General features: G+C 46.4%; 2 protein-coding genes across 2 annotated transcripts in view; one reads left to right on the forward strand and one right to left on the reverse strand.

Annotated features, from left to right (window-relative positions):
• Positions 1–2,678: 2,678 nt before the first annotated feature.
• Positions 2,679–6,595, forward strand: LOC111232980 (prokineticin receptor 1-like). Its single transcript, XM_022760699.1, has 2 exons — positions 2,679–3,106; positions 5,896–6,595. Exons 1-2 carry the CDS (start codon positions 2,679–2,681, stop codon positions 6,593–6,595), a joined length of 1,128 nt encoding a protein of 375 aa, XP_022616420.1.
• A 2,445-nt stretch (positions 6,596–9,040) lies between these two features.
• The window catches only part of aplf (aprataxin and PNKP like factor), a 13,369-nt gene continuing 12,194 nt past the window's right edge, over positions 9,041–10,215 (reverse strand). Inside the window, exon 13 of the mRNA XM_022760649.1 lies at positions 9,041–9,260. Within this exon, the coding sequence (XP_022616370.1) occupies positions 9,064–9,260 (197 nt within the window). The 3' untranslated portion in view covers positions 9,041–9,063. The remainder of the gene's footprint in view (positions 9,261–10,215) is intronic.

Consider the following 10,215-nt stretch of genomic DNA (forward strand, 5'->3'; position numbering starts at 1 on the left):
TGGAACCAAGCAACAAAACAACCGAAGAACAGCCGAATGTTCTTGGTTTCTAAAACCAGCAAACAAACCATGGACTGTGTTTGATAAGGCGCAGGTGAACTCACCTGTCCACGGCGATGGCCAGCAGTGCGTTGGTGGACCACGTAGAGCGAGACGCGTGCGGACAGGTAGTTGGTTGAGGCGCAGAGCAGCAGGCCGTGATCCCACGACAGCTGCTTCACGACGTAGTAATCCAGCAGGAAGGGACAGCACACCACCGCCACCAGCACGTCCGACACGGCCAGGTTGGCGATCAGCAGGTTGGTCAGGTTTCGGAGCTGCTTGTAACGGGCAGGCTGGCGATGAACAGGCAGTTTCCAACGCCACACACCAGCATGATGCCACCAGCACCACGGCGATGACGATGGTGGCCACGAAGAAGGCCCGGCCCTGCGTGGTGTCCGGGGATCTCGTCCAGGGAACTCGTAGTCCAGGCCCATCACCAGCCAGGAGTAGTCCTGTTAAGCCGCCAAGCTGATGTTCGTCAGGTTTCCCATTTTGGATCAGGTCAACATGCTCGGACTTAGAGTCTGCAGGTTCAGAGAAAACAGGTTAAGGTTTAAAGGTTAAAACAGTCAGTCGATGATGAAATTCACATTTTGGCCAATCAGAACATCTTCTGTTCACCGTTGGGTTCAAAGTAAAGATCATGAAATACAGGAGCCATGGAGACTCTGCAGCTGGAACATGATTATTTCCTTTATTATAAACTTCAAATTTACAAACTGTAATTATGAAATCTGTAGAAAAATAATGTTGTAAAAACAAACAGAGACAAAAGGTACAAAAACAACAACAACAGAATGAACCATAAGTTAAACAAATATAAAACAAAAATAATAATAACAATGAAATAAAAACGTACATATTAAGGCACTTTGTCAGTGAGGTCATTTTCTATAACACAAAAGATCTTTGGTGCGTTTGGATTCAGTCATTTCAGGGACGTGGCGATGGGCGGAGTCTTTAAAATTTTTCCTTATGGATAAAAGACTTTACTAAAATGGAAAAACATTGATCATTAGGTCCAAGATTCACTGTAGAAGATGTGAAATCCCTGATGGAGATCATGATGTCGTGCCGAAAAACATTTCACTGTCTTAAAGAAAGAGACAGTTTCCCGCTCATTTCCACACAGCTGTTTCTCAGGGGAGAACTTGGCCACGCCTCCACGCCGCTTGTCATTTTGTTGAGATGCTGTAACAACTGTCGGGGTTTGAGGGGTAAGGGCTGGACACAAATGCAGCCAACACATGGGAGACGGTGCAAAAAGGTTTATTAACTTAAAGCTTACACAACACAGGTGAAACCAGAAACACAGGTGAAGACCAGGGAAACACCAGGTGAAGACCAGGTAAACACAGGTGGAATGACCAAGGAAACCACACAGGTGAAGACCAGGGAAACACAGGTGAAGCAGTGTTCAATCACCTGGCCTCCCTTGTCTATATAGTCTTTGTGCTCCCTTTGTCTGGGTCGGTTTGTCTGTTGTCTCGCTGTCGATTTCTGGGTTTGTCCTCGGTCTGTTCATGTTGCCTGTTCCTGTCCCCTGTTCTGAGTTCATGTGTTTCCCTGGTCTTCACCTGTGTTTACCTGGTCTTCACCTGTGTTTCCCTGGTCTTCCCCTGTGTTTCCCTGGTCTTCACCTGTGTTTCCCTGGTCTTCCCCTGTGTTTCCCTGGTCTTCACCTGTGTTTCCCTGGTCTTCCCCTGTGTTTCCCTGGTCTTCACCTGTGTTTCCCTGGTCTTCCCCTGTGTTTCCCTGGTCTTCACCTGTGTTTCCCTGGTCTTCCCCTGTGTTTCCCTGGTCTTCACCTGTGTTTACCTGTGCTTCACCTGTGTTGTGTAAGCTTTAAGTTAATAAACCTTTTTGCACCGTCTCCCATGTGTTGGCTGCATTTGTGTCCAGCCCTTACCCCTCAAACCCTGACAGTTGTGACAGCATCTCAACAAAATGACAAGCGGCGTGGAGGCGTGGCCAAGTTCTCCCCTGAGAAACAGCTGTGTGGAAATGAGCGGGAAACTGTCTCTTTCTTAAGACAGTGAAATGTTTTTCGGCACGACATCATGATCTCCATCAGGGATTTCACATCTTCTACAGTGAATCTTGGACCTAATGATCAATGTTTTTCCCATTTTAGTAAAGTCTTTTATCCATAAGGACAAATTTTAAAGACTCCGCCCATCGCCACGTCCCTGAAATGACTGAATCCAAACGCACCAAAGATCTTTGTGTTATAGAAAATGACCTCACTGACAAAGTGCCTTAATATGTACGTTTTTATTTCATTGTTATTATTATTTTGTTTTATATTTGTTTAACTTATGGTTCATTCTGTTGTTGTTGTTTTTGTACCTTTTGTCTCTGTTTGTTTTTACAACATTATTTTTCTACAGATTTCATAATTACAGTTTGTACATTTGAAGTTTATAATAAAGGAAATAATCATGTTCCAGCTGCAGGAGTCTCCATGGCTCCTGTATTTCATGATCTTTACTTTGACCCCAACGGTGACAGAAGATGTTCTGATTGGCCCAAATGTGAATTTCATCATCGACTGACTGTTTTAACCTTTAACCTTTAACCTGTTTTCTCTGAACCTGCAGACTCTAAGTCCGAGCATGTTGACCTGATCCAAAATGGGAAACCTGACCAACATCAGCTTGGCGCTAACAGACTACTTCCTGGCTGGTGATGGCCTGGACTACGAGGTTCCTCTGGACGAGATCCCGGACACCACGCAGGGCCGGGCCTTCTTCGTGGCCACCATCGTCATCGCCGTGGTGCTGGTGGGCATCATGCTGGTGTGTGGCGTTGGAAACTGCCTGTTCATCGCCAGCCTCGCCCGTTACAAGCAGCTCCGAAACCTGACCAACCTGCTGATCGCCAACCTGGCCGTGTCGGACGTGCTGGTGGCGGTGGTGTGCTGTCCCTTCCTGCTGGATTACTACGTGGTGAAGCAGCTGTCGTGGGATCACGGCCTGCTGCTCTGCGCCTCCACCAACTACCTGCGCACCGTCTCGCTCTACGTGTCCACCAACGCACTGCTGGCCATCGCCGTGGACAGGTGAGTTCACCTGCGCCTTCATCAAACACAGTCCATGGTTTGTTTCTGGTTTTAGAACCAAGAACATTCGGCTGTTCTTCGGTTGTTTTGTTGCTTGGTTTCCAAAACACGTCAAATATTCCTCCACAGATTTAAATGTGAGTCGGAGGATGATTGGGTCGATGGCCGAGGAACGAGCGCAACCGATTGGCTGCTGACAAAACTGTTTGTTTTAGAGGCTAAATTCTTGTCGACATTCGATTTTCTGCAGAAGTTCATTGACCACTCCTCCTGTGGTGCAGCCAGCACACACCTGTGCACCGTCACTGAATCATTCATCTTATGATGATGCAGGTATTTGATCTGATGAATCATTAAAAACACACAGATAAATGACACACAGACGATGACCCTGAACACAACACCTCACAGGAGAGGGGAAACCTAAGACCTGGTTAATCCAGAAGGAAACCTCCAGAGGATTTAAAAGAGCAGCTGAGCAGAATCATCTGTGAGGAAGCAGAACTCTCCACAGATGTGTCGGGTTCATGCGTGTCCAGGAGTTTCATCCATGAAGACGACACAGTCCTGATCAGCTCCAGGTTGGAAGGTCGATCGAGGGGAAAACTTCAGGGCTCACCTGTGGAGATGCTTGAATGAAAGAACAAGAAGTGGATTGTTTCTTTAGCAGATGACGGAGGAGGTTCAGAGGAAGTCACCGTCCATCCCCTCCCTTCTGGCCGGAGATACAGAGAACAGGTGTAAATATTCCTTTGTGTAAACGTTGACTGCAGCGCTCAGCAGCACTTCATCACGCCCGCTCTTCCTCCATTGACCAACAGATGTGTCTCTTTTATTGAGGCGTTCGCTGTGGCTGCTGTAATTGATGTGCGACGGCCTCTAGCTTGTGTTCTGTTCGTGGGCTCTACTGTAAATCAGACAATAAAGATCTCTGGACAAGGGAGGAATAGTTAACACGGACCTTTCCTTATAGTTTTTCACGTTGATTGGCTTCATTCTTCTCGAGCGTTGGCACAGAAACAAGTACTAAATGTTCAGGACTTGTGATCACCGTCACTGATGTGAACTGTATTAGTGTGAAGTATTCTTCCTCCGTCTGCAGCTCTACATCTCAACAGCCTGACGTTTCACTGGCCTTTGAAATGAGACAGTATGTCTTCAGATCCAGCCTGCGAAGGATGCGGCCCCTGAACCGGGTCACAGCTGAAGTTTATGAATGAAATGACGTACGTACAAAAATACCAGATCACCAACACCCACTGCCGGGAAGAAACCACGTGCAGCAGCAGAGAAAACTCACATGTAGCCTCTTTAAACCAGCTCCAGTTCTCCAGGTTCTTGTCAGCTGTGATGTTCCGGCGTCTTGGAGAACCTGCCTCGGTTCTTCTGTCTCTTCATGTGATCCAGACCGACTCCATGATGCTGAGACCGGGTCCCTGTGGGGAGATAGGACCAATCAGACGGCTCCTGATGACGACGACAACGACGACAACGATGATGATAATGATGATGATGATGATGATGATGATGATGATGATGATGATGATGATGGAGGAGGGTCTGAAACAGTGCTGTGAAGACAAATGATACTGTGCAGAGACAGAATGTCAATATGAGACAAATGAAGCCGAGAATGTGAGAATAAGTGAAAACTGCAGCTTCAGTTGTTGGAGCTCATCTCTGAACCTTTGGACCCTGAAGTGAAGCAGCTGATCGTGAGCAGGACTCCACAGCCGCTCCAAACAGATCTGAGAGCAGCCATCAGCTGACCGCAGATGATTTACGTCCTGCTACAATAAAAGCTGCTGCTGGGCTTCCCCTCGGCTTCTGAATGAAATCCATCATCAGCTGTAGCTCACACTGTGGGACCAGCAGCCCCCCCCCCCCGGGTCATTTATCATGGCCGACAGCCCGTACCTGAACCTTCCCTGTATGAATAGCATCTGCAGACAGGAAAGAGGAATGATCTGCTTCTGGTTTCCAACATCTGTCAGCGTGTCTGATCACGTCCTCCTCACATCTGGATCAAGAGTTCAGCACTTCATCACATTACAGCTCATTACAGTGTTCGGTTCAACACTTACATCAGACACAGCAGCTAATCTGCATCCAATCAGCCACAGATCCCCTTAAACTGCCTCAGAGTCCCTGCAAGATAAAGTATATCCAACTTCAGACTGACGGTGACGGCAGAGCGATGTCTGGTTTCTGAACTGTACGTCTCTCTAGATTAAATCTTACTTTTATTACTGCAGCTGAAACAAAGTGTTTGTCAGCAGCAGTTTTCATGGGAGTTGTAGTTTGGATTCCTTCAGTGTCAGTGGGTCAGGTGAGTCTGAGCGACGCTGTACGGAGGTTGATGCTAACCTTTGTTCTGACTGTTTCTCTGATCGCTCATGAACCAGACGTTCAGCAGGTTTTTACCAGCAACAGGCGACGAAGAAACGTGACCAGGATTAAAATCACTGATTTCTCTGTTGGAGAATTGATAGAAACATTTGTGATGATGTCAGAACACAACTCAACATGTAGAACGTAGAACATAGAACATGGAGCAGAGGGATGAGAACTTTGCTCAGATCTTTGACTTGTGTAAAAGTACCATCACCACAGTGTAGAAATACAGTTTACAAGTACTCTGTGTAAAACTACACAATCCTGCATCAAAATACAGAAACAAACACCAAAGTAAAATCCCTCATGAATATATAGATGACTTTACTGGAGTGTATTTCTTGCACCACAGCTGCTGCTCTTGATAAAGAACGACCCGTCCTCTCTGTCTGCAGGTACATGGTCATCCTCCACCCTCTGAAGCCTCGTATGAAGCACCAGACGGCGTACTGCGTGATCCTGACGGTTTGGATCGTCCCCATCTTCATCTCCATCCCTTCGGCCTACATGGCCTCCGAGACCACGTACCCGCACGTGGCGGGTCGCACCCACAAGACCTTCTGTGCTCAGATCTGGCCCGTGGACCAGCAGGTTTACTACCGCTCATACTTCCTCCTCGTCTTCGCCCTGGAGTTCATGGGCCCCGTGACCGTCATGGCGGTCTGCTACATCCGGATCTCCAGGGAGCTGTGGTTTAAGGATGTTCCGGGTTTCCAGACGGAGCAGATCCGGAAGAGGCTCCAGAGGCGTCGGAGGACGGTGGTGGTGCTGATTCTGGTGCTGGTCGCCTACGTCCTGTGTTGGGCGCCGTACTATGGCTTCGCCTTGCTGCGGGACTTTTACCCCACCCTCATCTCCAGGGACAGGAACTCCCTGGTGGCCTTCTATATAATCGAGTGCATCGCCATGAGCAACGGGGTCATCAATACCCTCTCCTTCGTGAGCGTCCAAAACAACACCAAGCGCCTGAAGAAGGCGGGCAAGTTCCCGCCGAGGCTGGTGACCTTCGTAGCCGCCAAGTTGGTGGATGAAGGGGAGGCACGGACGTCCTCCCTCCGAGTGACGGAGGACGCGGACGGAGCTCGGCCGAGGTAGAGCCGATGGTTCAGGTGAGAGGCGGAGCTTCAGTGTCCCGCTCTGCTCAAGAAATAAACTTCAGGATTTCTCTCCTGAAACAGACGAAGACGTTCCTGAAGCAACAGTTCAGTGTGTGTGTGTGTGTGTGTGTGTGTGAGTGTGTCTGTGTGTGTCTGTGTGTGTGTGTGTCTGCGTGTGTGTCTGTGTGTGTGTCTGCGTGTGTGTGTCTGTCTGTCTGTGTGTGTGTCTGTGTGTGTGTGTCTGTGTGTGTGTGTCTGTGTGTGTGTGTCTGTGTGTGTGTGTCTGTGTGTGTGTGTCTGTGTGTGTGTGTCTGTGTGTGTGTGTCTGTGTGTGTGTGTCTGTGTGTGTGTGTCTGTGTGTGTGTGTCTGTGTGTGTGTGTCTGTGTGTGTGTGTCTGTGTGTGTGTGTCTGTGTGTGTGTGTCTGTGTGTGTGTGTCTGTGTGTGTGTGTGTGTGTGTCTGTGTGTGACTGTGTGTGTGTGTGTCTGCGTGTGTGTCTGTGTGTGTGTCTGCGTGTGTGTGTCTGTCTGTGTGTGTGTGTGTGTGTCTGTCTGTGTGTCTGCGTGTGTGTGTCTGTGTGTGTGTGTGACTGTGTGTGTGTGTGTCTGTGTGTGAGATTATTGTGAGAGTGTTAATCCTGTCTGACAGTTCACACTATGACACCGTCCATATATATTTATATATAATATTTATATATATAAATATTATATATGAAACCTATTAGATTAGAACCGGAACAGTTCAATATATTGATTATATCTGTACATATTATATTTCCGTACGGGATGATCAAAGCAGTTCATCTTCCCTCTGTGTGTTAATGAAACCAGCTTTGACTGAGAAACTGAATGAGGAGATATGATATGATATGATTGGGTGGGGTGGGGGTGGGGGTGGGGTTCAGCTTCAGATCACCGCTGTTATAAACATGTGTGTTGTCGTGTCACGCCGACAGTGTTCTGTGTTCAGACCTGCAGCTCTGGAGTCGTGAAAGCAGACGTGGCGTTTGCAGCTGTTTCCTGTTTAAATTCATGAGGCCGCACGTCGGTTCCTGATCATCGATGAATGCAAAGAGTCAGCTGCCGGAGTCACGACGCACCATCAGCCAGCTGACGGGCAGCAGTGACTTCAGATCAGCTGTGACCGACGATTCACGCTCATGCAGGAAGAGTCAGCAGACCTGATGTGTTGACTGACACGCTGCTCTCTGATTGGTTCATTTTAATAATCGTTTGAAGCCAAAGAGGAAAATTTAGACTGAATCCATGTCAGTGAATCTGGACCGTGTTTCTGTTTCTCCCGTGAATCATGTGACGAGCGCTCACATTTATCTGGTGACCCTCTGGAGGAACCTGAGCCTTATGTTGGGAACCAGTGGACTCAACTATCTGAGTGTATGTGACGTAGTTAAAGCTGCTACAACAGTCACATGATTCAGGATCAATGATCTGATGATGTCAGAGAGAATCAGGAAGTACTTTTACTGTGATACGGTTTACACCAGATCATAATGTGTGTCTTAATTGTTTGAAAATGAAACTCAACATTTAAATAAAATGAGATTTTTTGGTGATTTTCTTCGTCTTTCCTTAAAATCGGTTCTAAAATCGGTTGGTTCTTGTGGAAGAATTCAGACTCGTGACCAAGAAATCAAGACAGGAGAGATTTCACTTTCATCAGTATTTAAACAGGATATAAAGAACAGACCAACAAACTGTAAAAACTGTCAGAACTCCTGAATTAAACTTATTGACAAGGACAGAGTGAAATAAAGTCTGATGGAATCCAGTGAAAATGAAAAACAATGCACGGACTTCCCTTCCTCTTCCAGCTGTGAACCCACTGCTGGAGAATATTCCCAGTGACTCCCAGTTCAGACACTTCACACTCAGTGGTTTGTCCCAGTTCCAAAAACACAAACTGAAAAGTCATAGCTGACGGCAGAAGAACGCTTTTCCATTTAAATCTGTGGGATTCATACAAAAAAACAAAACAACCTACGGCCAGTCGTTGTTGTTTGTGGTTGCCATGACGACACCTGTACAGACTTTGCACCATGGCAGCAGCCGGTAACTTTGAAAACACAAAAACACTAAGTCAGAAATCTGGTGAGATGATGTCAGTAAACAGACGAGAGGCCGCGGAGCCGTCGACACCGAGGTGCCGAGAGCTCAGACTTCAGAGCAGCTCGCACCACGACCTCGTTCCCTGAGAACCACCCGGGAGTTTCTCAACGTTGATGAAGTCTTACTTCAAAGGATAATCGTAGTTACCTACAAAAATAAATGTCTGTGCTGTAGAGACGTTTCAGTGTGAGTAGGAGTCAATCAGGCCTCAGCTGCTGCAGCTCTCAGGTGATTCAGTCTCATTAAACTGTGCACACAAAAAGCAAAAAGCCGCCTGATGCAGCTTTAAAAGCAAACAAACAAACAAACAAACAAACAAACAAACATGAGGAAGCTGAGTCTACTTCCTCCTCTTCAGAAACACCTTTGCTTCTCTCTGCAGTCTCTTGATGTCCTCCTTCCCGCTGTCGTCAGAGTCAGGAGGGACGTAGTCTGAGTCATCGCCCACGTCCTCGCTGTCGTCATTAATGAAGCTGTCCTCGTCCTCGTCCTCGTCGCCAGCGGGGCTCTTCTTGGGGGCGGCTCTTGTGGCGCGAGCTGCAGAAACATTAACAGTGTGAACAGGATGATAAAAGTCTGGGTTTGTTTCTGTGTTTTCATCACGTTACTTGAGGAACTCGACAGCCGAAGACGTTTGGTGAATAAAAGCATGTTGTGTTTTCTTTGGATGTTGTGTCTGCAAAGTAACAAATGACTGGAAATGTGGGAATGAAGCAGAATAATCTCTAACACTGCAAGGCATCAGTGCTGATGATCACAGCCCTCTCTCCCTCTGTCAGTATAAACGCAGATGGAGGTGCGACACAGCGTCTTAAATCAGGAGGTGGAGAGCGCTGCGTGTCAACTGACACAACAAGATGCTAAAGCTGCTGTAAACAACACGTTCCTCAGTAAAGAGACGGTGTCGTTATCATTGAAGCTGTTCAGGTGTCAAGCAGAAAAACACACAGAAAAACAAACAGACAACAAACAGAAAACCAACAGAAAACAAACAGAAAACAAACAGAAAACCAACAGAAAACAAACAGAAAAACAAACAGAAAACAAACAGAAAACCAACTGTTGGTTTTCTGTCTGTTTTTTCTGTTTTTGGTTTTCTGTTTGTTTTTCTGTTTGTTTTTTTCTGTTTGTTTTCTCTCTGTTGTTTTCTGTTTGTTTTTCTGTTTGGTTTTTCTGTTTGGTTTTCTGGTTGTTTTTTCTGTTTTGTTTTTTGTTAGTTTCTTGTTTGTTTTTTCTGTTTGTTTTCTGTTTGTTTTTTCTATTTGTTTCTGTTTGTTTTCTGTTTGTTCTTCTATTTGTTTTCTGTTTGTTTTTTGTTGTTCTGTTTGTTTTTCTGTTTGGTTTTCTGTTTTTGTTTTCTGTTTGTTTTTCTGTTTGTTTTCTGTTTGTTTTTTTCTGTTGGTTTTTTCTGTTTGTTTTCTGTTTTGTGTTTTCTTTGTTTTGTTTGTTTTCTGTTTGTTTCTGTTTGTTTTTCTGTTCTGTTTGTTTGCTG

This window comes from Seriola dumerili, unplaced genomic scaffold (assembly GCF_002260705.1).
Source record: "Seriola dumerili isolate Sdu_G_001 unplaced genomic scaffold, Sdu_1.0 BDQW01000349.1, whole genome shotgun sequence".
In the NCBI taxonomy this organism is placed as follows: domain Eukaryota; kingdom Metazoa; phylum Chordata; class Actinopteri; order Carangiformes; family Carangidae; genus Seriola; species Seriola dumerili.